At 53.3% G+C, this 26,315-nt stretch overlaps 2 protein-coding genes across 4 annotated transcripts; one reads left to right on the top strand and one right to left on the bottom strand.

Annotated features, from left to right (window-relative positions):
• The first annotated feature begins 58 nt into the window (after positions 1-58).
• MEA1 (male-enhanced antigen 1) lies at positions 59-1,786 on the top strand. Of its 3 annotated transcripts, none has more exons than XM_012928484.2 (4): positions 59-158; positions 637-914; positions 1,011-1,113; positions 1,414-1,786. In XM_012928484.2, exons 2-4 carry the CDS (start codon positions 648-650, stop codon positions 1,563-1,565), a joined length of 522 nt encoding a protein of 173 aa, XP_012783938.1. In that variant the 5' UTR covers positions 59-158; positions 637-647; the 3' UTR covers positions 1,566-1,786. The 3 variants fall into 3 exon arrangements, with proteins under 3 accessions (XP_012783938.1, XP_058518839.1, XP_058518843.1); XM_058662856.1 differs by having other exon boundaries at positions 142-271; XM_058662860.1 differs by lacking the exon at positions 59-158 and adding an exon at positions 175-311.
• PPP2R5D (protein phosphatase 2 regulatory subunit B'delta) lies at positions 1,668-26,256 on the bottom strand. Its single transcript, XM_004590377.3, has 16 exons — positions 26,099-26,256; positions 21,241-21,318; positions 6,697-6,907; positions 6,291-6,490; positions 6,076-6,186; positions 5,865-5,957; positions 5,388-5,518; positions 5,202-5,261; positions 5,016-5,124; positions 4,778-4,831; positions 4,337-4,507; positions 4,108-4,235; positions 3,456-3,557; positions 3,289-3,361; positions 3,070-3,186; positions 1,668-2,794 (listed from the first exon to the last, which is right to left on the bottom strand). Exons 1-16 carry the CDS (start codon positions 26,123-26,125, stop codon positions 2,657-2,659), a joined length of 1,803 nt encoding a protein of 600 aa, XP_004590434.1. The 5' UTR covers positions 26,126-26,256; the 3' UTR covers positions 1,668-2,656.
• Between the last annotated feature and the right edge of the window lie 59 nt (positions 26,257-26,315).

Below are 26,315 nucleotides of genomic sequence, written 5' to 3' on the forward strand. Positions count from 1 at the left end.
TCCTTTGTTGTCTGGTCAAGGGCTGGCGGAGGCGGGGCGAGGGGGTGGACTCCTGTCTCGTCACGAGCGCAGGGCGGGGCTGGAGGGCCAGGCGCTTTCCCCACGGTCCTGCCCGGCCGGAAGTGAAGGCGCTGGTTTGGCCGAGGGCTTCTGAGAGGGTGAGGCGCGCGGAAACACCTGCGCCGAGAGTTGGTGGGGCGGGTGGGGGACGCCGCGGATTGGGTGGTTCGAGGGAAGCCCCTTGGGGCTGAACAAGGCTTTTAGCCGAGCGGTACAAAGGGGAACACCTGGGAGACGAGAGAAGGGGGCGGGTACGTTTTGCGGAGTGGTGGTGGTGGGAAGCCTGGCGTCCCAAGGTTTCCAGAGGAGAGTGAGATGGGCGGGTGGCGGGTATGTCAGGACGCTGTGTATTTTGGGAGCGGGCAGGGCAGGTGGTGGAGCGCAGTTTGTGATGAGAGCTGGGGCAACTGAGAGGCCGCAGGCAGGGAGGGAGGATATGAGGGAGAGAGATGACGTGGGGGAGAGCTAGATATGGTGGACGCGAAAGGAAACCCCAGGTAGCTGCGTGGGAGCGAGGAGCGAGGGTGCGCCTGGTTTTATGCAGTCCCTCCTATCCGGCTTCCCTGTTGTTCGCAGCCCCTGCCCGTATGGCAGCAGTAGTCCTAGGGGCAGACACCATGGGCCCCGAGCGTATCTTCCCCAATCAGACTGAGGACCTGGGGCCGCATCAGGGCCCCACAGAAGGCACCGGGGACTGGAGCAGTGAGCCCGAGGAAGAGCAGGAGGAGGCTGGGGCAGGCCCAGCCGATTACTCCTACCAGCCCCTGAACCAAGATCCGGAACAAGAGGAGGTGGAGCTGGCGCCTGTGGGAGACACCGAGGACACAGTTGCTGACATCCAGGACCGCATCCAGGTATGGCTGGACAGGGACTGTTCCCGAGGCCGCCAAAGCTGGAACCCCCAAAAGGTTGGGGGCACAGCTGATTTTTCCTCTCTCCTGGCTGTGCAGGCTCTGGGCCTTCATTTGCCAGACCCACCATTAGAGAGTGAGGATGAAGAGGAGGAGGGAGCCACAGCGCTGGGCAACCATAGCTCCATTCCCATGGACCCAGGTAAGATATCCTTTCGTTCTGGAAACATGATAAAGCAGACTGGCCCAATCCACGGTAGGGAGGTTCCAGAGGAACACTTATTTCTAAAAGAGGTGACTTCATGTGGAAGATCTGTGCAGATTTCAGAATGCAGGTGAGGTGTTGGCCGGATAGACTCAAGTGTGTGGGCAGGCGTACTGGGCAGTAACCACAACCAAGAGCAGAGCCCATCTGCCCGAGCGAGCTCTGGGTTAATTTTAGGAATGGGAATGCTGCTCCCCTTGTTTCTGCTCCCTAATTGGCCCCTGGCTGTCCTCTCAGAACACGTGGAGCTGGTGAAGAGGACAATGGCTGCCGTGAGCCTGCCTGCGCCAGGGGTTCCTGCCTGGGCTCAGGAGATCTCCGATGCCCAGTGGGAAGACATGGTCCAAAAAGCTCTCCAGGCCCGGCAGGTGTCCCCTGCCTGGAAGTGAAGGCCGCCGTGAGAGCCACACATTCCACGTTCCAAGCCAGAGCCAGCATGGGACTGAACACATCCTCTTTCTCCTTCACCTCCCTCTCCACATCAGCGCAGATGAGACTTCTCAGAGACCCACTTTATTCAGTGCTGTACATATGGGGACGTTGGCCCAAGCCCCACCGACCTTGGCCTGTAGTAAGTACTCTGTGGAGAATAAAGCACCCTATGTACACAGCCAGAACCCACACTGCCTGGGCCCTGGAGCCTGGGCCCGGCCGTCCTCTGGCCCCAGCCCCTCCAAGAGCGCCTGCCCTGCATCAGCACAAACAAGGAAATAAATAGGTGTTGGGGAGCCTTACTGGGGACACTGCTCCCTGCTTATTCCTGTCTAGCTTTGGGAACCTGGTACACAGCAGAGCAGTCAGTCCCAGGGTGGTCCCTTCCATGTTTGTGATCCCTGGGCTGCTGCTCACCCGGAGGGCTCAGGCTAGGATGTTGGTCCATCCGGGCCCTCAAATTGATCATTTTCTCCTCTTGGCCTCCCTTGTCAGGGTCAGGCAGGGGATGAGAGGACGTAATAACAATAATACCATCTCATTAGCCTGCATACTGGTGGGGCTGGGGGCTTCTTTGTGCTGCTGCTGCTGCTGCTGGGGGTTGGCTCCCCTCTAGCTACTCCAGGGGCCGACGGAGTTGGACATGACTTTGGTGAGAATCATCTGCAGCTCCCTAGAAACCTCTAGTGGGGAGTGGGGGAGAGATAGCTGGAGTTCCAGAGAGGATGGAGGGATGAGGAGGAGCGTATGTGTTCCTGGATATGTCTCAGAGCAGCCTTGGATAGCTGTGGGGTAGGAGCAGGACGGGGCACAGCATCCCCAGTTGGTCTGAGCGGCAGCGGCAGCGCTCAGCCAGTCTGAACTAGCCACGGGGAGACGCAGACACATTCTGGGGACAGGAGGGAATACGCTGCATGTCCCTGCTTCAAGTGCCTGCTTCCTTCTCTCAGATAGCTAGAGAGGTGCTGCCGGGCCCCAGGTCAGCCAGTAGGGAGTGAAAGGTGGAGGGCCGAGGCAGCGTCCCAGGGCTGGGTGGCATGGTGAGGGGTCAGAGTGCCTCCTGGCTGGCAGTTAGGAACTCCTCTGCCCGTTTGTGTGCCTCCAGCGCCTTGATGGTGTACACATCCTGCGGCAGCTCCGACTTCCTCCGGAGCAGCACTTTGTCCTTCTTGATGTCCTTGAGCATCTGTGTGGGCAGGGAGGAGGCATGGCATGGTGACCAGTCCCACTGCTTCCATATCGTCAACCCTCTCCCCAACCATTTATTTGGGAAGCAGAATAACAGAGAAAGGGGAGGATATCTTCCATCTGATGGCTGCACTGGCTGGGGCTGGACTAGGCTGAAGCCAGGAGCCCTGAATTCTCTAGCATTTTCCCATGCGTGTGGGTGGTTTAACCTGGTACCTACAGTGCCCGCCCTGCCTCTCCGCAATTGCCCAACCCCAGCCCAGGGTCTTCTACCTGCACGGCCTCGGTCTCCACCGTCCTCTTGAGAAGCTGGATGTCCTCTGCTGTGGGGGTCTCCGTCTCCATGGAGTACACAGGGGGCAGTGGCGGAGGAGCTCGGAACATGGGATACTGCAAGGGAGAGGAGGCAGGCAGTGAGAGGTGCCCCCCAGGAGCCTGCTTCTCCAGCTGCAGCTGGGGCCCTCACTGCTCCATTGGGTGGAAAGGCCTCACCTGGGGATTAAGCCGGGCTAGTTCCTCGATCTTCTGCCACATCTCCTCTCTTTCCTTCATTCGGAACCGACCCCTAAAGGAGCATAAGAAGGTTGGAGTTGGACTTGAAAGAGGCAGAGGACTGGCGGTGGAAGGGGAAAACAAATGCGAGGGCAGGGGGCACTCACTTCTGCTTTTCTGCCTTGTATTGTTGTGTGCAGTCATCAAACAGCTTCTGATTCATTTCCATAAACAGCTTCAGGGCATTGTAGATGAGGCCATGGATTGTCCTGCCACCAGAGACAAAGATGGGGTACAGGGGACCACAGCCTGTCCTTGGCCTCCACCCAAATGGGCTGTCTCCTAGGTGTTTCTGCTCTTTTTTTTCTTCATTTAGTAATTGTTGCCACTTCACAAACCCCTAACCAGTGGAAGCAGCTAACTCTGGTTTACCCTGTGACTTGAAACACCTGTCTACCCTTCCCTGGGCCCATGCTTCAGGCTTCCCCCTTTCTGGCCACTTCTCACTCCAACTCACACCAATGGCCTCCCAGCATCTGGACAGCACCTGCTCTGGGATTCTTTGCACATCCCTCAAGTGGCGATGTAACCTACACAATAGCTTGGCCTCCCAGGGTGAAGTCAGAGAACCCCTGTTCTGCCGTTTGGTGTCCTGGCCACAGCTCATTTCAAGTACCATCAGTAATGCAGTGGACATCAGTCCCGCTTGCTGGGTCCCCAGGGGAGACACATGGCACATTAGTTTTTTTTTTTTTAATACCTTTAGAGGTTTCAAAACCAGCCCACTACCCCCTACCCTGTCCCATGCCAGTGTCTTACTTGTTCCAGTGGCTCTTGGAATTCCTGTACAGTGCAGGGAACATGATGGGGAGGACTCGGGCAGCATTGTCACTGATGAGGCTCATGATGTACTCATTGTTCCAGTAATAGAGGGCACGCTCTGCCACCTGGTGGGCAGAAGTGGAACTTAGTGTGACTGCTGTGGGCCCTGTGCCTTGCCACGTTCTGGGAGGCAGTGCTTGGGCCAGGATGAGTTGGGAGGGCTCACCTGGAAGTGGGGGCTAGAGACACATTTGGCAAGCTGGCGGAAAAGGGGCTCCATCACTTTACTGAATTCCGAAGGCTCGATGACGTCCAGGATCTCCTCTAGCTCATTCAGGAACATCACTTCCTTGGGGCTGTGAGTCTTGGGCCAAAACTTGAGAAGTCCCACTATCACCTGTGAGAAGAGGTGGTCAGCCATGTTAACACCCCGGCCAGCCAGCCCTTCTGCCTTCCCTTCACATCTGGTGGACACAGCAAGGGTGACTTGAGCTAACTGCTCCTGTGGCTCTGCCTTAGAGCTGTTTCCTGGGGGTACACAGGGACCCCCTGTCCTTTATGACACCTGTCAGGTTGCAGGCCTCCCCTGCATCTGTTTAATGGCATGCCTGCTGTGACCAGACTAACAAGGGATGCTTAGGACCCCGGGGCCTAGACAAGGCGTTACCGGCTCAGTCAGACTGCTCTCCTTCTCCAAGAATTGTACCACGCAGTATGCCAGCTGCAAAAGGCATAAGGAAAGAGGTCAGGTGCAAGCCTCAGAGGGGTCAATGACAGAAACAAGATACCAGCCCAGAAAGGGAGCGGACTAAAGAAAATTAAGTAGCCCCCTTGCTCGCTGTGCCACCCTGCACCACCACCACCACCCTTTTTTCCCCCTAATGTCCCAGGTGAGGGCAGCTCACCTGAGGGTGGTAGACACTCAGTGACTTGACCTTGTGGAGGGGCAGCAAGACACGGATGAGGAACATCTTGTGCTCTTCCTTCAGGGGCAGGGCAAAGCCATTGATGATGCTAGCAAGACAGGAGATAGGTGAGGCCCCCAGCTCAGGGTGCCATCTGCATCTCCCCTGGGCTGCCCTGCTGCTTACCTGCCCAGGATCTCCAAGAGTTCAGCAATCCCGTTGTGATGCTCCGTCTCATAGATGAACCTGAAGAAAGGGCTCCCTTGAGAGGTCCCCCATGTCAAGCTGCTGGCCCCCCGTCTCCAGGCCTTGCAGTATCACCCCACTACAACATGGCCAAGCTCTGCTCCTGAGTTGAACACCTGTGCTCACCTGTAGAAGATGTGGTTGATCTGCCTACGGATGTAAGCCCGGAGACCCAAAAACTTGCCGTAGATGCGATGCAAGATGGTTTTAAGGAAGTCCCGCTCTCGAGGATCCTCACTGTCAAACAGGTCTAGGAGCTGAGCGGGAGGGGGCGAAAGGACAGCGATGGAGGCAGCAGCCAGGGAGGCTGGATGCTGGGATGACAGGGTTTTTGGGGAAAGGGCATAGGGAACATGTTCCTGGAAAGCAGGACTGTTTACTGCCCAGTGGTAGCGAGGTCCATATACTCACACATTCCACTGGGAAGACTGGTGTTTTTTGTACGATCTCTTAAAGAGCAGGTTTCTTAAGCCTCCCCACTCCTACCCCTCCTAGTAGTCTTGCATCAACATAGCACTGGGGCCTGAAGCAGCTGTGACTCAGGGCTGGGCTCCAGCATGGTGTCAGGGAATAGAGAATGGGGGGGAACTTCCAGGGACTCACAGCAAGGACAAACTTCTGGTCGATGTACTTCTTGGCTATATTTGGCTGGAAATCGGGAGATTCGAGGAAGCGAAGGAAGAATTCATACACAAGCTGCAGAGACAGAACAGCAACCCCCTGAGCAGGAGTTCCCCCAAGGGGCTGCTGCCCTTGCTGCAGGGCCTCGGGGTGCCCTGTGCCCCAAGCCAGGCCCCTCACTCCCATAGGGTACCTGGAGGTGTGGCCAGGCAGCTTCCAGGGTGGGCTCATCTTCCTCTGGGTCGAATTCGGCCCCTGTGGGATTCGAGGAAGGTGGCAACGTCCGGAAGAGGTTCACTGAAAACTGAAGCCGGGAAGGGGGGCAGGAGGAAGCCAGGTGAGAGCTCCACCCTCCAGCAGGGTCTCTCGGGTATGCTCCCCCACCCCGGGCTCTTCCCTGGCACCCACCATGGTGACAGCCTCGGGGTAGATGGCCTCAGTGACCACGTCACGGCTGTGAGTGATGTATTCCACCATCTCATTGAGACCTGCCCGCTTCACTTCCTTGAACTTGAGGTCACTGAGTGGGTCTGACACGAAGTCGAAGAGGACACAGCACTGGCGTAGCTTCTGGATAAACAGCTCCTCCCGCTCCTGCGTGGGCGAATCTGAGGGGACCCCCCAGGTCAGCTTCTGCTCCCTGGTACTTCCCTGCCACGCCCAACTGACCTCTCAGGCCCTTCCTTGACTCCAGCATGCTGCTGGGCAGCCATGGACCCACTTTCTCTAGCACTCCTATCTCCCCCAGGTATCTCCAGGACCTCTGTGTCACCGATGCCCAGCCGCCCTGCAGGCCCAGGCCACCCTCCCGTACCTTTGAGGGCTGGAAGCTTCTGCAGCTCCCGGTTCTTGCTGAGGTTGAAGCGGGAGGAGCTCTGCCGTCGCTCCTTTTTCACAATCTGGGGTCCCCCCGAGTACTTGATCTTGCTGAGCTGCGTCGGGGGCGGTGTGCTGTTGCTGGGGCGCTTGTTGGAGGATGGTGGCTGCGACTGAGGTTGGGGCTGTGGCTGTGGCTGCGCCTGGGCCTAGTCACACAGGGACTCTGTCTGAGTGCACTCCCCAGAAGACACCTCCCGCCAGGGACGAGGGGGTCTGGGCCACCCTAGCCTCCTTACACCCGCCTCCTGTGCTGAAGGAGGTAAGGCCAAGGTCATCCTAGGAAGGAGGTAGTCTGCCACTGCCTGAGAATAGGCAGTCCAGAGCAGGCCAGGCTGACCAATGGGTCAGCAGCAGCAGAAGTTAGGGAAGTGAGAGCCTTCCCAGGGCAGTGGTGGGGTTGCAGACACAGATGAAGAAGCAGCTCAAGGAACCTTCCGAGTTAGTGACACATTGGCATCCTGACTGGATCTGAGAGGCTGCAGGGTACGTGAGGCACACACACCTCGAAGTTCATTAAGCCCTGCCCCTGAGACAGAGGAACCTGGGACCTCCTTCAATCACATTGCAAAATAAGAAACACCCATGTGTCTCAATAGTTGGCCAGAAATTCAGCTGAGTCAAAGTTCCATATCTTAAAATAGGTTTGTGCACAAATAGGTTCTTCTTTATAAAAAAAAATACTCGAAAGGTACAGAGAAACAAAGAGAAACAATCTTACATCTGTTGGTTCATTCTCCAGATAGCTACAACAGCCAGAGCTGGGCCAGGTTGTGAAGCCAGGAACCTGGAACTCCAGCCAAGTCTCCTGCGTGGGTGGTGGGAGCACAGGGATCTGGACCATGTTCCCCTGCTTTCCCAAGTGCATCAGCAGGGAGTCAGATTAGAACGGAAGCAGCTGGAACCCCCAGCGGCGCGCATATGGGAGAGAACCAATGGATGGGGACTCCTGATCCCTCTTCCTACTTCCCAAATAAATAAATGTATATTGATGAGTATTTTGTAATATAAGTGATCACAAATGGTTCAACTGTGAAAAAATGTTTATATTGTTATAACTTACCCCAAGTAACTTGGGAAGATGAGGAAATACCTATATGAAGACATAAGAATGCTGAGACTATAATTTTCCACAGAAAGTCAAAAGCATCTAAATAAAAAAGAAAAGAAAAGGCCCAGGGCCCGGTGTGGTAACATAGCGGCTCAAGTCCTTGCTTCTCATGCACTGGGATCCCATATGGAAACCGGTTCTAGTCCTGGTGGCCCCACTTCCCATCCAGCTCCCTGCTTGTGGCCTGGGAAAGCAGTCAAGGACGGCCCAACACCTTGGGACCCTGCACCCTCGTGGGAGACCTGGAAGAGGCTCCGGGTTCCTGGCTTCGGATCAGCTCAGCTCCAGTGATTGAGGCCACTTGGGGACCAAATTATTGTACAGAGGATCATCTTCTCTGTATAGCTGCCTTTCCAATAAAAATTTAAAAATCTTAAAAAAAGAAAGAAAGAAAAAGAAAGAAAGAATACTATATCTATTAATTACACAACGAAGTTAATTGTTGCTGAGGGTATGTTGGAGCCTTTAATTGATCGGGTTGATACTCTGATGGTTCTGCCCTCGGACCAGACAGGGTCTCCCCAAGAAGCCGAGGAACTTGACGGGACTATAAGATGTTGGACTCTGTTTAGTTTATGTTTGCAAAGAGGGAATTCCAACTGTACTTGAACTGCAGTTATGCAACAAGGTGGAATAATCCGCCATGGGGGGAGGGGTGGGGAGAATCCCAGTACCTGTGAAACTGTGTCACATAACACAATGTAATCAATACATAAAAAAAAAACATATATATATTTTTTTAAAAAAAAAGAAAGCATTTTAAAGAAAGAAGCAGTGGGAGACTCTGGATAAGTCCACGGTGGCCCTGGGAAGAGCGAGCTCAGAGTTAGGATGCGAAGAGAGCAGGCTGGGCCAGGGGCTGCACCCAGGGCCCTCACAAGCCCCTCTGACTTTCTGACTGATAAACACAGCAGCATGTTGAAAAAAAAATTAAAGCAAAACCACACGTTGATGGAAAACTGCTTCCTATGCTAAATCACAAAAGGACAATACCAAACTATATGCAAAACAAGTTCACCCACAGCAAAACACAGGCACAAGCCACAAGACCTGGGTTCAGAAAAGCACATAAGCAAACTAACTTGGAGCTCCTGCAGTAAAACTGCAAATGTTTCCCCCACCCCACCCAAATATCTAAATTTCCTACCAGCTGACACTTCTTTTATAATGGGAGAAATAAATACACTCAACTTTTTTCTCTTTTCAATAACTTTGCTTGAATGCCAGAGTGACAGAGAGGAGAGACAGATCCTCCACCCACTGGTCCACTCCCCAGTTGTCTACGACAGCTATGGCTGGGATAGGGTGAAAACAGGAGCTAGCAGGTTGGGCAGCAGCTCCAACCAGCACAAGCTGGAATGGGGGCAGACCAGACCAGGCCAGGCTACAGCACTCAGCAGCAAATGCCAAGGATGAGATGGGCCATGCCAGACTGGGCCACCAGCACACGAGAGACCAGGGCAGCGGGATGAAACTGGTAGGGGAGATGTGGGAGTTCTACTGCTAGGCCATGGCTAATGCTGGCAAGCATGAGAGCTGGAATTGGAGGCAGACCCGGTTAGGCAGGGCTATAACACCTGTTGGCCTGTGTGTGAAATGGGTTAGGAAGAGAGCCAGGCTGGGGTAGTTGAGTGTATCCACAGGTTCAGGCATCAGCCCGAATAAGAGCAGGCAGGTTGGATTTTGCCACAGCATCAGCTGGCAAGTACTGGGACTGGGGGCAAGTCCCATCAAGCTAGACTGCAGAATCACCTAGAGTGCGAGATTGCGGGCGGGGACTAAGTCCAGTGGGGAGGTTGTGGTTCCTCTATAATGGGCTGCAGCTCCAAATGGTGAGCAAGGGAACTGGGATTGGGGGTGGGCCTGGCTGGACAGGTAGTGACACCTGTAGGCATGAGTGTGTGCTGGAGGATGGAGTCAGTTGGGTTGAGTCAGGCTTCAATACCCAGTGATGTATACGAGATCTGAATAGGATGCGAGGCAGACCAGTCTACTGCACATGCTGGCAGGCACAGGAACCAGAGCTTGGGGCCAGTCTAGTGCGGATTATTGGGGGTTGCTCTGACTGGGCTGCAGCTCCCCCTGTGGTATGTGAAGGCCAAGCATGTGTTGGGCAGGGCTGGGTTAGGCTGCAGCACCAATTGGTTTGCTGAGGATGGAAGGCAGAACAAATTCATCAACTACCCCAATAAGGACTGACAGCAAATTTCTAAACCAGTGGAGACTCGGAGGTGGACTATGACAGCCAATCAACCTCAAAACGATTTCCTTATCCTTGGAACGGCAGTATCAGCATCATCTCAGAACTATTGAAAACACATGAACAAAACCTTCAGAGAATGCTTCATAATGGGGAACCTTGGATGACACCGGGTGGCAGTTCCCCATCCCCCAGGTAATATGGCAGTTGGGAGACTGGGTGTGGTTTCTCTTTTTGTCTCCCCCCCCCATATGCGGGAAGAAGAAAATGAAAATGTGTAAACAAAAAGTCTCACCCACTATCTCCTGATCCTTGACCCTTCCCCCCCATCAACTATGTAAATATCATCAATTATAAAATTTTAAAAATTAAAAAAAACAAACAGGAGACAGGAATTCCATCCTGGTGCCCCACTTCTGGCAGCTGTCACCAGCTGCGTTTTCAAGTGCGTTACCAAGAAAATGGATCAGAGGCCAGGTAGCTGGCACTCTGAATGAGGCACTCAGGGAGGAATGCAGCTGTCTCAGGCAGTGGTTTAACTTGCTGTACCACAAAGCCCACCCAAAAGCAACTAATTTTAAAAAGTTATTTCTAGATGTCAGAGCTCCCTGTTGGGAGAGAGGACAGAGACTGTGCCACAGCCCAGCTCTTGCCCAAATCAGACTGCCGCAGGACCAGGAGAGTGAGGCTATGTCCTCCAGTGGGAACCCCAACACCACAGGAGAAGCCGACCCTCCTGTCTGCCTAACTGCTGCCAAGCCCCCTCCAGTTTTTTTGTTTTGTTTTTAAGATTTATTTATTTTTATTGCAAAGTCAGATATACAAATAGGAGGAGAGACAGATAGGAAGATCTTCCATCCAATGATTCACTCCCCAGGTGACCACAATGGCCAGTGCTGTGCCAATCCGAAGCCAGAAGCCAGGAACTTCCTCCAAATCTCCCACGCGGGTGCAGGTCCCAAGGCTTTGGGCCATCCTTGACTGCTTTCCCAAGCCACAAGCAGGGAGCTGGATGGGAAGCAGGGCTGCCAGGATTAGAACCGGCGCCCATATGGGATCCCAGCACATTCAAGGCAAGAACATTGGCTGCTAGGCCACTGTGCCGGGCCCCCTCCAGCTCTTAACAGGAGAATGGGAGTTTGAAATCTTCTGGCTGGGGGGAAGGAAGCACAGATATGTCCTGCTTTGCATACACTGAACTTTTCATAAAAACAGTTCTGTGGAGCCCATGGCCCACCTGGGACTGAGAGACGGGACAAGAACACGGGGTCCAGCCCATACAGGCGCCTGTGGATTCAGCGTGGCTCATGTCACCATGGCCTTCTTGCCATGTGGACATGGACGTGACAGGCAGAATGCAAGAGAGAGCGAGAGCAATGTCACACACCACCCAAGGGGATCTTAGTGCAGAGCACCCTGGGCGCTGACATCTCTCTTCCTACACACAGCAGGTGAGTCCCACCTCGGGACTGGGGAGAAGGGTGTACATGCAGGCTCAACACCCCATCTGCAGCACCTTCCTCCCAACCCCGAGTCTGTTACCCTGCCTTAGAAACAACCATGGAGCTTAGGGCTCCTGTGCCAGGCTGCTTGGGCTCAGCTTCTGGCCTGGCCATTTCTGCTGGCTCATCTGTAAAATGGGATGTCAACAATACCAACCTGCCAGAACAGTAATGAGGACTGAACTGACTGGTACGTAACACAAGGCAAGCATTTTAGGGGCCAGCATTGCGACCGGTCAAGCCGCAGTATGTGGCACTAGCATTACATATCAGAGCGTGGTTCAAATCCTAGCTGATCCACTTCCAGTCTAGCTTCCTGTTGTGCCTGGGAAGGCAGCAGAAGATGGCCAAGGACTTGGGCCCCTAATGGTAATGTAGGAGAAACCTAGATGGAGTTTCAGGCTTCTGGCTTTGGTCTTGTCCTACCAGGCCATCATTTGGGAAATGAACAGTAGAAGATTTTCTCTCTCTGTTTCTCTGCCTTTTCTGCCTTTTAAATAAAAGTCTTGGACTGGCATGGTGGCTTAACCCTCCACCTGTGGTACCAGCATCCCATATGGACTGGCTTGAGTCCTGGCAGTTTCTGATCCGGTTTCATAATAATGGCTTGGGAAGGCTGCAGGGGATGGCGCAAGTGTTTGGTCCCCTGTACCTGTGTGGGAGACCTAAAAGAAGCTCCTGACTCCCGACTACGGATCAGCTCAGCCCTGGCCATTGCAGCCACTTGGGGAATGAACCAAAGGATGGAAGAGATCTTTGTTGCTCTCTGTTTTTTCTTGTCTCTCTGTAAATCTTACTTTCAAATAAAAATACATAAATCTTTTTTTTTTTTAAATAAGTCTTAAGAGAAAAAAATTTTATGAGATCTAGTATTTCCATATCTTGATTTTAGGAATACAGTCTAGAAAGCCTATGCTATCACATCTCAAGTGTTTCATTTTTAACTTTTTTGTTTAAGATTTATTTATCTTGAAAGAGTTACAGAGAAGAGGACAAAGAGAACTTCCATCTGTTGGTTCACTCACCAGATGGCCACACTGGCCAACCATGGGCTAGGCTGAAGTAATCAGCCAAGAGCTTCACCCAGTTCTTCCATGTGGGTGGCAGGGGTTAACACACTGGGCCCTCCTCCACTGGTTTTCCCAGCCCATTGGCAGGTGCTGGATTGAAAGTGGAACAGCCAGGGGCCCGGCGGCGTGGCCTAGCGGCTAAAGTCCTCGCCTTGAAAGCCCCGGGATCCCATATGGGTGCCGGTTCTAATCCCGGCAGCTCCACTTCCCATCCAGCTCCCTGCTTGTGGCCTGGGAAAGCAGTCGAGGACGGCCCAATGCACTGGGACCCTGCACCCGCGTGGGAGACCTGGAAGAGGTTCCAGGTTCCCGGCTTTGGATCGGCGCTCACCGGCCCTTTGCGGCTCACTTGGGGAGTGAATCATTGTACGGAAGATCTTCCTCTCTGTCTCTCCTCCTATCTGTATATCTGGCTGTAATAAGATGAATAAATCTTTAAAAAAAAAAAAAAGTGGAACAGCTGGATACAAACCAGTGCCCACAGGGGTTACTGGTGTTACAGGAGATAGTTTTACTCATGTGCCAAATCTCTTTTGCTCCTTTTAAAATATTGTTTTTAATGTATTCACCTGAGTCCGATACAGACAGGTAGAAAGGTCTTACGCCGGCTGATCCACTCTCCAAACACCTGCCTCATCCTGAGAGGCATCCAGAGGAAGAACCATTCTCAGAAAGGGAAGAGCACGGGCTCAATATTCTCTGCTAGCAAGGAAGGGGTTGGACTAACATAGTGGTTTCCAAATCATTCTCCAAGCAAGGTTGCCGGGGAACACACAGTTGCATGGCTTTAAAAACCATACTAGGGCCCAATGTGGTGGCCTAGCAGCTAAAGTCCTCTCCTTGACTGCATCGCCGGGATCCCATATGAGCGCCGGTTCTAATCCCAGCGGCTCCACTTCCCATCCAGCTCCCTGCTTGTGGCCTGGGAAAGCAGTCGAGGGCGGCCCAAAGCATTGGGATCCTGCACCCACGTGGGAGACACGGAAGAAGTTCCTGGCTTCTGGCTTCGGATCAATGCAGCTCTGACCGTTGCAGCCACTTGGGGAATGACTCATCAGACAGAAGATCTTCCTCTCTGTCTCTCCTCCTCTCTGTATATCTGCCATTCAAATAAAAAAAAATTAATAAATCTTAAAAAAAATAAATAAAAAACAAACATAAACCACACTGGATCTTAGCCAAAAGGCTGAGAAAAAAAAAGGCTTAAAAAAAAAGCTAACCAACCAACCAATGTTCAAAAAACCATGCAACAGGTTTAGTGCTGTGTAGTTGGTTAAGTTCAAATCCTTGTTGCTCTGTTTCTGACCTAGCTCCCTGCTAAGGCACTTGGGAAAGCAGCAGAAGATGACCCAAGTGCTTGGGCCCCTGCACCTAGATGGGAGACCTGGGTAGAGCTCTTGGTTCCTGACTTCAGTGGCTTGGCCCAGACCTGGCTATTGTGGGCATATAGGCAGAGAACCAGCAGATGGAAGTTCTTTCTTTCTCTCTGTCACTCACAAAAACTTCAGCCTCTAACTTTTCCACTCACCTTGGCAGGAGGTAAGAGGCAAATAAGTCCCTTGGACAATGTTCTGCGGCCATCTCAGCAGGGGCAGACATGGACTAAATGCAATCTGGCCATGTACCCTACTCCACTACCTACTCTGTCCTGCCCAGTCGCCCTTCTCACTTCATCTGAAATCCCAACAGGATCCGCACTCTGAGAAGCCTTCCTGGATTCAGGCATCCTGTGACTGAGTGACATTGGGAACGCATTTGCTCTGCTTATTCTCAGGAGAGCCCCGGAAACAGGCCTGCTCTGAACTAAGCCATTCCTAACTAACCCATATTCAAATATGCAGAGAGAAACAGAAGCACTACAGAAACTGTAAGACGAAACATATGGGCAGGAGGAAGCAGGTTAATGTTGCAACTTTTGCACAATGAAATAATGAAGAAGATCATTGTAGCTTAAGGTGCCTGAAATCACTAGGCATTCTCTCCCAGGGTGACACGTGGAGTTCTATCTAGCCATGCTGAAGTCTTCCTTTACTTACTCGCTAAGCACCAGGTTAGACAATGAAGTCTAAAAGGTGACAAAGGATGGGTGTTCGGCCTAGCGGTTAAGATGTTGGTTAAGATGTCTACATTCCATGCTTGAGTACCTGGGTTCAGAACCCTGCTCTAGCTCCTAAGACCCACCAGCTTCTAGCTAATGCAGACCCTGGGAAGCAGCTGGGAATGGCTCAACTGATTGGTCCCTGTCAACCACACAGAGAGCCTCCAGGTGAGGTCCTGGCTTTGTAAGCATTTGAGAAATGAACCAGTGAGGGGAGATCCCTGTATATCTGTCTTGGTGCCTCTCAAGTAAAACAAAATAAAATGTGATTAAGACATTATGTCCAAACTCACAGTCCATCAGGCAGGGACAGACAAAAAAGCAGCTAACAGGGCTCGGAGTGGTAGCCTAGTGGCTAAAGTCCTCGTCTTACACACACTGGGATCCCATACGGGTGCCAGTTCTAACCCAGTGGCTCCACTTCCCATCCAGCTCCCTGCTTGTGGCCTGGGAAAGCAGTAGAGGACGGCCCAAAGCCTTGAGACCCTGCAACCTCATGGGAAACCAAGGAAGAGGCTCTGGGCTCCTGCCTTTGGATCGGCACAGCTCCGGTTGTTGTACCCGCTTGAGAACTGAATCAACAAACTATCTTCCTCTCTGTATATCTGACTTTGCAATAAAAATAAAATAAATCTTTAAAAAATTAAAAAAAAAAAAGCAGCTAACAGTAAGGGGAAATGCAAGAAGAGATAGGGGGTGTGTGGTGGGTCACAAAGGCTCATGGAAACAAAAGACTGAGCCGCAAATCCTGCCTAGAAAAAATTAAGGAAAATATTTTTATTTATTTGTTTATTTATTTATTTTTATTTTAAAGATTTATTTATTTTATTGGAAAGGTAGATGTACAGAGAGGAGGAGAGACAGAGAGGAAGATCTTCTGTCTGATGATTCACTCCCCAAGTGAGCCGCAACAGCCAGTGCTGTGCCAATCCGAAGCCAGGAGCCAGGAACTTCTTTCAGTGTCTCCCACGTGGGTGCAGGGTCCCAATGTTTTGGGCCGCCCTCGACTGCTTTCCCAGGCCACAAGCAGGGAGCTGGATGGGAAGTGGAGCCGCTGGGATTAAAACCGGCGCTCATATGGGATCCCGGCGCGTTGAAGGCAAGGACCTTAACTATTACGCTATCACGCCGGGCCTGATTTATTTATTTTTATTACAAAGTCAGATATACAGAGAGGAGGAGAGACAGAGAGGAAGATCTTCCGTACGATGATTCACTCCCCAAGTGACCACAATGACTAGTGCTGTGTCGATCCGAACTCAGGAGCCAGGAACCTCCTTCCGTGTCTCCCACGCGGGTGCAGGGTCCCGAGGCTTTGGGCCATCCTCGACTACTTTCCCAGGCCACAAGCAGGGAGCTGGATGGGAAGTGGAGCTGCCGGGATTAGAACTGGTGCCCATTTGGGATCCCAGCGGATTCAAGGCGAGGACTTTAGCCACTAGGCCATCGTGCTGGGCCCGGAAAATATTTCTAAAGAGGGGACTTTTTTTGATTTGATTCTTAGAGGATAAACTTGACATTAAGAGGGGAAAAAAAGAGAGAGAGAGAGAGAAAGGAGAGGTATAAAGTACTCCAGGCCAATAGCCACATTTCTTAGTCATAACAGGGCTTGTTGAGTGAGAAGATGGTAAGTTCAGTGGGACAAGAAGCTAAGGTAGGTACGAGAAGAGTAAGGCAAGGTGGCTTAGAAGGGCAGAGGGTGCCGCACCAAGTTTAGATGTTAATTGACAAGCAGCGAGATGCCAAGACGTGGGTTCTATTATTTTTCATGTATGTTTTATTTAAGAAACAGATAATAGAGATCTTCCATCCATTGGTTCACTCCCCAGAGAAATAGCTCAGACAAGGTCAGGCTGAAGCCAGGGACCAGGAACTCAGACAAGGCCTGCTACACGGATGGCAGGACCCCAAGCATTCGAGTCACAGTCACCTGTGGTTTCTCAGGATGCAACATTAGCAGGAAACTGGAATCAAGATCTGGAGCCAGAACTTGAACCTGGGCACTCCTATCAAAGGATGTGGGAGTCTCAAGCCAAGTCTTCCTCAATGCACCACATGTTCACCCCGCCAACGGTAGAAGACTGAGAAATCCAAAACTATTTTTAGGGTCTGAACTCTGGCCTTAGAGAGGGCCCGCTAAAGTGGGGGAGACTGGGATAATTTCTCCGGGTGCCTTTGTTCCCAACACTTGGGATGGGGCACAGCTCTAGGAGTTCATGGCATTAAAGGGTTTGCTCAGACAGACTGGAAAGACCCTGACCTGTGCAGTCAGGTCACTGTGTGTCTCACCTGCTCTCCCAAAGCATCCCTCCACTCTGCGACTATCTTCTAGAATGTGAGAGCCAGTGCATCCCGTCCCCATGGCTCTAAGAGGCAGGCTCCTGCAGCACCTGTGCCCAGAATTGCATTCCAATTCTGTCACTCGCTGGCTGAGGAAAAGCTCAGTTTTCCATCTCTGAGGCTCAGTTTCCTCTGTGAAATGGGGAAGACAATAATAGAACATCCCCCGGGGAGAGCTGTGAAGGTTAACTGAGCCACACCATGGCATGCAGAGTCCATCAGGCGCTGCCTGGGCTGGGATGTAGCATACAGGGTTCAACAGGGTCCCCCCCCAAAATTCACATCCACTGACAGTCTGTGAATGTGAAGTTGGGCCCAGCGCTGTGTTGCAGCAAGTAAAGCCACCATCTCTAGAACCGGCATCCCATAGGGGGTGCTGGTTCAAGTCCCAGCTGCTCTATTTGAAATCTAACTCCCTGCTAATGCACCTGGGAAAGCAGCAGAGGATGACCCAAGTTTTTGGGTTCAGCCTAGCCTAACTTCAGTCATTGAAGCCATTTTCAGAGTAAATCAACAGAGGGAAGATCTCTCTCTTTGTCTCTCCCTCCCTTTCTGTAACTGTCTTTCAAATACATAAATGAATAAATCTTTTTTCAAAAAAGTTTTATTTATTTTTATTGGAGAGGCAGATATACAGAGAGAAGGAGAGACAGAGAGGAAGATCTTCCATCCACTGGGTCACTCCCCAAGTGGCTGCAATGGAGCTGAGCCGATTCTAAGCCAGGAGCCAGAAGCCTCCTCCTGAACTCTCACATGGGTATAGGATCCTAGATCTTTAGGCCATCCTCAATTGCTTTCCCAGCCCACAAGCAGGGAGCTGAATGGGAAGCGGAGCCACCAGGGCACAAACCAGCAACCATATGGGATCCCAGTGCATGCAAGATGAGGACTTCAGCCACTAAGCTACTTCGCCAGGCCCAAATGAATAAATCTTTAAAAAAAAAAAAGTGACCTTCTTTGGAAACATGTCTTTGCAGATGTAACCAAGCCAAAATGAGGTCATACTGGATTAGGGGGAGCCCTAAATCCATTTACCACAGATGTCCTTATAATAGGGAAGTTTGGACGAGGACAAGGCCACAGGAGAGAAGCCATGTGACAATAGAGGTGGAGCCTGGGTTGGTGCAGCCACAAGCCACGGAGCACTAAGGGCTTTGAGAGCCACCAGAAGCCAGGAGAGAGCAGTCAGATTGTTCCTGGGAACCTCAGAAGGGCCGGCACCTCAATTGTGTGAGAGGACAGACTTCTGCTGTGCCACACCGCTCAGCTTGGGGCGATGTGGCAGTGCTGCCCCGGCAAAGGCTGCATGCGGAATTAACTTGGCTGAGAGAGCACCAAAGTCTGGACTCAAAAAGGCCAAAGAGAAGGGCCAGTGCCAAGCAGCTTTAGAAGTCTTAGTAGGCGGAGCCCTGGTGTTTCCAGCACACCTGCTGACCCTGACGTGGGTGTGACGCTAGGTCAGAGAGAGCAAATCCTGTGAGCCGTGGGTGGTGTTTTAGGACACAGCCTGGGGTAAACTCAACATGCTCCCTTCCCCCATCAGATCTGTCTAGAAATCACAGTGGAGAAATCATAGCGTTTGGCCTCAGTATATTCCATTCATTAACTCATGTGAAAGGTGCAAGAACACATTCAGAGACATACAGCCAGCCAGCCAGACAGACAGACAGCAGTATCCAGTGCACTGATTCACTCCCCACATGCTAACAGCCAGGCAGGCAGGAACTCCGTGTGGGACACCCACGTGGGTGGCAGGGTCCCAAACACTTGCAGCCATCATTTGCTGCATCCCAAGTGCATGTGAGCAGGAATGGGCCATCTGAGCCAGGACTGAAACCCTGGCACATCGTCATGGGCTGTGGGCATCCAGAGCAACAGCTAAACCACTGCACCGCAACACCCACTCCTCAGCAGACTTCTTAATTTGTTCTCGCCTCAAATTTCCTATCTATGAAATACAACAGTTCTAGATACTGAAGTCCCTTCCAGATTTAACTTAAAGTTGGTTCATTTGTTCATTCACTCATCCACTTATATCCTCACTCATGCATTCAAATGCTGGGTGCTAGAGTTAGTGTGGTGGCATATCATGCTAGTCCTCCACCTGTGACACAAGCATCCCAAATGGATGCCTCCAGTTCAAGTCTCAGCTGCTCCACTTCCAATCCAGTTCCCTGCTTATGACCTGGGAAAGCCGCAGAGGATGGCCCAGAACCTTGGGCCCCTGTATCCACGTTGGAGATACAAAGGAAGCTCCTGTCTCCCAGCTATGCATAGGCCCAGCTTCAAGTAAAATAAATACATATTTCAGTGCTGGGTGTCCCCAGCTGTGCCAGGCTCTCCAACAACAGGTGTGTCCATGGCACCCACTGGTGTGCATGGCTGGCTGGGCTAGACTGGGCTGGACCACAGCAGCATCGGTTCAAGTGAGAGATCGGGCTGGGAGCTGAACTGACCAGGCAGCCACATCCACCAATATGTGCCTTGGCTGGTGCAAATGATAGAATAAACCTGACCCTACACTGACTAGCACATGCAAAAGTCCAGTCTGAGGTCAGTCCAGGCAAGGTTCCTTGGCAGACTCCCCAACTATATGTCTGAACTCAAACTCGGGCCACAGGGAAAAATCTCAGGATGTGGTCCAACCTTAGAGTGCATGTATCAGGACCAGGTGTTGATGTCTGTACAATGGACAGTGTGCCCAGCTGCACATGGGGGACACGACAGCCAGTTCATCTAGGCCAACAGGGGACATCAACAGCAGGGGACGTCAGTGGATGGAAAGCAGGGTAGGTGGGACCACTCTCATGGCCCAGCTTTGCACCATGTTCCTGGGCCTGGAGATGCACTGAACTAGGCTTGGTCAGCCAACAGACCTTGGAAAGATTTTCTCAACCTTGCTGCAATGAAGTAAATTACATCTCAAAACTATCAAAACCACTAAAGTAACACCCTTGGTACACTGTTCCCCACATCAGGATCTCTAAGGTATCAGCAAAGGACTGTCCCCTAGCCCCAGGTGCCAATGTAGTTTGTCAGCAAGGAATGGCCCCCTCCCCTTCACCCACTGCGGACAAGGAAAAAGAAAACTGAAAGATATGTCCTACCCACGTTCTTCCATACCTCCACTCTTCCTTCCCTAATCCGAGACCCTCATGGGCATGCATCCTTCCCAACTACATAAACAATAATAAAAATAAACAAAACAGGAGCCTCACAAAACTTCAATATTCACAAGCAGTTGTCTCATTAGTTGTGGTTAAGTGTTTCCCCTGCCCTGGTCACCAGGAGGGCAATTCACAAGAACCCTAACCCCAGCCAGGGGATGTGGGTAAATGGCCAAAGAAGGCAGTTTTCAGGAAATGACATGCAATCTGGCACTGCGGTGCAGCACACAAAGCCACTGCTTGTGACACTGGCATCCAATGTGGGTGCTGGTTCGAGTCCGAGCTGCTCCATTTCTGATCCAGTTATTGTGACTGGAAAAGCGTTGGAAGATGACCCAAGTGCTTGCACCCTTGAATCCATGTGGGAGACCCAGATGGAGTCTGGCTCCTAGCTATTGTGGTCATTTGCAGACTGAACCAGCAGATGGAAGATTTGTCTCTATCTAGCTTTCCCTCTCTCTGTGTAACTTTGCATTTCAGATAAATAAATATTAAAGGGGGGGGAGGCAGGAGGAAAGACCGTTCATCACCCAAGCGTCCCAGAGAGCGCTGGCCAGGTCCAGGGATGTACCCTGGACCCACTCTGCTCCCTCAGCTCTCTGCTGACAGACCATTTATTGCTTTATAACCCAAGACTGCTGAGCTGCACTGACCTCTGCTCGGGGCTCTCCAGGCATGCTCCTACTCCATGGGACATCCAGCTCTGCCTAACTCCAAGACAGCAGCCACTCCCAACCCGTTTCACCAGTCACCCCAGTGGGGACCCAGGGACCTTCCCCCAGGCCCCCTGACAGCTCCACACTCAAAGTCACTAGACACAGAAAAGCCTTGTGCTGGACTCTGGGCAGCTTCTCTGGTACATACCAGGCAGAGAGAATGCTCTCAGGATACAGATTCCCGTTCCCTCCCATCTCAGTGACTTCTGGCCCCTTGGGATCAGCCCACTGGATACCAAGAGGCCACTGCCCCCGCCGCCCACTCCTCCGTTCCTTACCTCCTCAGCGTTCTCGCTGCCACCATCCTTGCCCGAGGTGCTGGGCTTGGCGGTGCCTTTGGCAAGCTTAGGGGGCTCCTGGAGACAGAAGATGGGAGAGGGTGAGCAGATGTCGGAGTGGGGAAAGGAGAGGTTGGACTAGACCGCTCAAGTCTGTGTTATGATTATCCTCTATCCAACCAACTCCATCAGTCACTCTTCAAGTAAGTGACCTGGCATCTGGTCCTGGGTTGGGAGAGGGGTAGCCACAGCAGGCAGCTCTCAGTTCCTCTAAGGAGGTGAGCACCCACTTGGGAAGTCCTCCCTGATGCCCAGTAACCTAAGCATGCCCTTGCTCTTTAATCTGCCAACACACCAGGCCACTACATGCATGAGTTAGACCCGGGATACCCTCTAGTGAACTAAGAACCAAGGCAAGGAGGCTCAGGGAGCTAGCTGTGCAGTGGGCTCCTGGATGAGGGGGTCAGAGAGGTGGCTCTCTCGGACAGACGGGGAAGCATTTTCTGGATGTTGCAAATGGTACCACCCAGCACAAAGTTGTTGCTGCCGCTGTTTCCTCAGCAGAGACCAGAGGTGCTAACAGTTATTGGGAATGTCAAGAGCACCTGAGTTGGCAGCTCTGGGAACAGGAATAGGGCAGAGCCCTGAAGGGTTGCAAGGAGTTAGCGTGCATCTGAAGTCTCCCATGGGGAGCCTGGCAGCTGGCTCCAGTGTCTCTTCCTATGCTTTCGGGCCAAAAAAAGCAACTGCGTCAGGATGGGAAGGGGAAAGTGCAAGAGAGACTTGGGAGTTTGGGGCTGACTGCAGGCTCAACACAGATCATCCACGTGCGGCAGCAGTGGCGGCCACCACAGCCTGTAAGACCTCCCAACCACTGGACAGGACCGCACGGCCCTCCCCAGGCCATCCTAGAGGGCTTGGATCTGCAGTTGGAAGGGAACAAATCCTAGTCGTTGTCTTTTTTTTTTTAAGATTTACTTTATTGGGCCCAGCGGCGTGGCCTAGTGGCTAAAGTCCTCGCCTTGAAAGCCCCGGGATCCCATATGGGCGCCGGTTCTAATCCCGGCAGCTCCACTTCCCATCCAGCTCCCTGCTTGTGGCCTGGGAAAGCAGTCGAGGACGGCCCAATGCATTGGGACCCTGCACCCGCGTGGGAGACCCGGAAGAGGTTCCAGGTTCCTGGCTTCAGATCGGCGCAGCATCGGCCTGTTGCAGCTCACTTGGGGAGTGAATCATTGTACGGAAGATCTTCCTATCTGTCTCTCCTCCTCTGTGTATATCTGGCTGTAATAAAATGAATAAATCTTAAAAAAAAAAAAAAGATTTACTTTATTTTTATTGGGAAGTCAGATATACAGAGAGGAGGAGAGGCAGAGAGGAAGATCTTCCGTCTACTGATTCATTCCCCAAGCATCCGCAATGGCCAGAACTGTGCCAATCTGAAGCCAGGAGCCCAGAGCCTCCTCTGGGTCTCCCATGCAAGTGCAAGGTCCCAAGGCTTTGCGCCATCCTCGATTGCTTTCCCAGACCACAAGCAAGGCCTCCAGGATTAGAACTGGCACCCACATGGGATCCTGGTGCATGCAACGCAAGGACTTTAGCCACTAGGCTGCCGCACTGGGCCCAAATCCTAGTCTTAAAGGAAAACTCCATCCACACTGGAAGTAGAGTGGAAAGCCAAGTCATTCCCCCCACCACACACACATACCCAAACAACAGCTGCAGGAACTGGGATAGCTAACAAAGAGAGGGAGGAGTCTTTTGTGGTGGGAGCTATACCAACATAACCCAGGGCTGCCAAAGGTGCACCCAGGGCCGGCACAGGCAATAAGCTGAAATCTCTGGACGACGAGCTGAGGCTCCCAATGAGGTAGAAGAACCTGCTGTCCAGAGAAGCTCAAAGTGCCCAGGGTATCTAGCCTGGAACTCACTTCCACTCTGAGACTCTGCAATGCCACAGTCGCCAAACGTCTACAGCAAGAAGTGCTCCAGTCAAGTGATTGTGACTATGGGGGCAAAAAGAATCCAGGGAGGAGAGCTCTGTGTGGGCTGCAGTGGGGAAGGCGAGGAGGAGGCTGGGTGCGCAGCAGCTCCCCGCAGCACACAAGGCTTGGGGGACAGAAGCTGCTTCTCTGGGCTCAGCGCTCTCTCACTGCCTGCTGGCCACACTGGCCTTTGTCAGTAGCCCCAGGTGTGAAGTGGACAGAAAAAGGAGGCGGGGGAAGGCGGAGCAGCAGGCAGATGGGACACACAGCTGCAGGGACTGCACACACTATGGACACGGACTCCTCCATCCCTTCCACCACCCCCATGGATGAGGTTGCTCTCTTTTCCCAATAGGTCTCCTCGCTCTAGCTCATCGACAGCTGCCTGGGTCTACCATGCACCCCTCCACCCACCCTGTGGCACTCGGCACAGTGCCTCAGACATCTCTCCCAGAAAGGGTGCCTGAGACAGAGCCCGCTGCTGGGTGCGTGGGTGTGAGTGGGTCTGGGGAAGCACGCTCCTGCAGAACAGGTGAACTGCACAGGCGCCAGACCCACCCAGCAACCCCGCACAGTTCTATGATACCGAGCTTTGCAGCCAGCCCTGTGTTTCAGGCCCAACTCCTGTAAGCTGGGCAATCGCCGGCCAGATAACTAGCCTATATGACCTCAGTTTCCCCTAGCTGGGAAAGGATGCCATCACAGTGCCCATTCCTGGGATATGAATGCTGCCCAGTGTCAATGCTACTGTTATGAACACAAGAAAGAAAAGTGGGAGGAAGCAGGGGCGTGCCCATGTAGGAAATACACAAGATAAGCCCAGAGCCAGAACAGGACAAAACGGGAAGAACAGAAAACCCAGCACCTGTTCATTAAGCACCTACAATGGTGACATCAAACCAACATGAGGCTCGGGGGGCGGAAAGTTAACTTCCACTGCAGACATGGCCAGAAGCTTCTAAATGGTTTACACAGTATTTTACAAACTCCAGAGGAGGGACTAGAGCTCACTCCTAGAGGAGGGCTCAGGGGATAGGAGGGGGCAGGAGGGGCACCAGCAGGAGAACAAGTGAAAGACGCCCCTCCATCCACTTGCCTTCACTCTGTGCCCCCACAGCATCCAGGCAAACCTCAGGCAAATTGTCACTCCACTCCCATCATCCCTGACCCTCCACCCAGAAATGGCTGACTGACCACAGCAGATATCTACAGGGAAGTGGGGCGCTCCCATCCTTCCAACACCCCCGTCACACCGGTGATCCCAGCAACCCTGACCTTCTCTCCTCAGTCTCCTAGTTGGGCCAAGGCTTCCTGCTAACAGGCATCATGTGGCCCATAAGACTGGAAACCACAGATTCCTGGGGATCTCCTGGGCCTGTGTGTGCCCCATCCATCCACAGCTCAAGCGCCCTTGGCAAGCCCACACCCCTAAGGATAGAGCTTGGGTGAGGGGCATGCAACCCTGTCCCACTCATACCCCTAGGAGGCACCAGAACCAAAGCTGCCTGGCAAACACCTAGCAGCCCCGAGAGGAAGAGTTGGACTGAGAAGGCCAGAGGCTGGCAAACGAGAGCAATACACCTCTGGGCTCCTGGAGACAGGGACCGGAACCCCAGGCCAGCATCAGCTTCCCCCTACACACACACACTCACACACATCCACCACCACCAGGGGCCAGCCCCAGGAGAGCAAGAAGCTGGGGGAGGTTGGAACTGGTATCCTAGCATCCTCCGTGTGAGTGTATACCTCCAAGGAACCACACCTCTGAATCAGACCTCGAGGGTAGGGGAAGGCAGACACAGCAACCAGGACGGCAAGGAACGGCTTAGCTCAGGGCCCCAGCCTGCAGAAGGAGGAGAAGCAATCTGACAGGGAGGCCACACTCCCAATGTGAAGACAGCACGGCCCAGAAAGGGCCGGAAGCCAGCAGGGGTGCCCAAAAAAGGGGGGAGGGGCGGGGAGATGTAAAGATTTTCAGAGGATTAGGAAAAAACGGGAGTGAAGGACGCTGGAAGCCTACAACGCCTGTCCGGAGGGTTTGGGACACAAGAGGCTTTCAGGTTTGATGCGTTCAAGGTGCTCACTGGGCCTCCAGTAGGCTGTATGTGACCTTGGACAAGTCTCTTCCCCCTGGCTGGGGCTTCAGTCCCCTCCTCTGTCCCACAAAGGGTTGCACAGCCGGAGCTGGGGGGAGGGGAGGAAAAGGGGGAGCCCTACCAGCACCAGCGTTCTGAGGTTCCATCGACAGAAGCACAGGCTCAGCCCAGGCTTACAAGTTTGTGCTGGGAGCACTAGCTAGAGGGAGGGGCGCAGGCCGGCGATGGGAAGAGGGGTGTGGGGAGGGGGACAGAGAAAGCTGCCCTCTTGTAGGCCGGGGGCTTGGCGCGCAGGGAGAAGGGGTGGTAGGTAGGGGAGTGTGGAGAGCCCAGGGAAGGGGGCTGCGCAGGGCGGGGGGGAGGGGGCAGTTCTGGAAGGAGGTGCTGTCTCTGCTGGGAGGGGAGGAAGAAGCTGTCCCAAATCCGCGGGGGAATCGGGGCGGGGAGGGGGAGTCCGGGAGGAGGGGGAGCGCAGGGGAGTGACCAACGAGTAGGGCCGATTTGGAGGGGGTAGGAGGAGCGAGGAAGGGAGGCTGGGAGGTGTACGTCGTGGGGGGAGTCTGTCGGGATAAGGTGAAGGGGGCTGGGGAGAGCTGTCCCAGCTGCGGCGCAGGCTGGGGGTGCTGCCAGCCGCCAAGGCGGAGGGCTGGCTCCGGGAGTCCTGCGGAGGCCGGACGGGAGGGTCAGTGCTGGGCTGTCCCGGGCCTGCCTCAGGCCCCTCCCCAGAGCTCCGCGCAGGCCCCGAGGCGGAGGCGCGAGGACCAGGGCCACGCTCACCTTCTCCTTCTTCAGTTTATAGGGCATCTCGGCCCGTCCGGACCCGGCCCGGCTCCTGCGGCCCCGCTCCGGCTCCGGCTTTGCTCGGCCGCGCTCGGCCCGCTCTGCGTCTCTCCGCCACCGCCTGCGCGCTGCGCCCGGGTCGAGCGGTCTCGGAGCCTCCAATTGGCCCGAACTCTTAGAAACCTGCCTGACAACCAGGCGCCGCCTCCTCCGA

The sequence above is a fragment of the Ochotona princeps genome, chromosome 1, assembly GCF_030435755.1.
Source record: "Ochotona princeps isolate mOchPri1 chromosome 1, mOchPri1.hap1, whole genome shotgun sequence".
NCBI classification, from domain to species: Eukaryota; Metazoa; Chordata; class Mammalia; order Lagomorpha; family Ochotonidae; genus Ochotona; species Ochotona princeps.

What these genes read in the sequence shown, in the direction of transcription:
- MEA1 (XM_012928484.2), top strand. Translation starts at nt 648, where the DNA reads ATGGCAGCAGTAGTCCTAGGGGCAGACACCATGGGCCCCGAGCGTATC. An exon ending in ACATCCAGGACCGCATCCAG is followed by an intron (nt 915 to 1,010) that starts GTATGGCTGGAC and finishes CTGGCTGTGCAG; the next exon opens with GCTCTGGGCCTTCATTTGCC. An exon ending in CTCCATTCCCATGGACCCAG is followed by an intron (nt 1,114 to 1,413) that starts GTAAGATATCCT and finishes CTGTCCTCTCAG; the next exon opens with AACACGTGGAGCTGGTGAAG.
- PPP2R5D (XM_004590377.3), bottom strand. Translation starts at nt 26,125, where the DNA reads ATGCCCTATAAACTGAAGAAGGAGAAG. An exon ending in AGAGCAGTCTGACTGAGCCG is followed by an intron (nt 4,508 to 4,777) that starts GTAACGCCTTGT and finishes CTCTTCTCACAG; the next exon opens with GTGATAGTGGGACTTCTCAA. An exon ending in TCTCTAGCCCCCACTTCCAG is followed by an intron (nt 4,236 to 4,336) that starts GTGAGCCCTCCC and finishes TCTGCCCACCAG; the next exon opens with GTGGCAGAGCGTGCCCTCTA.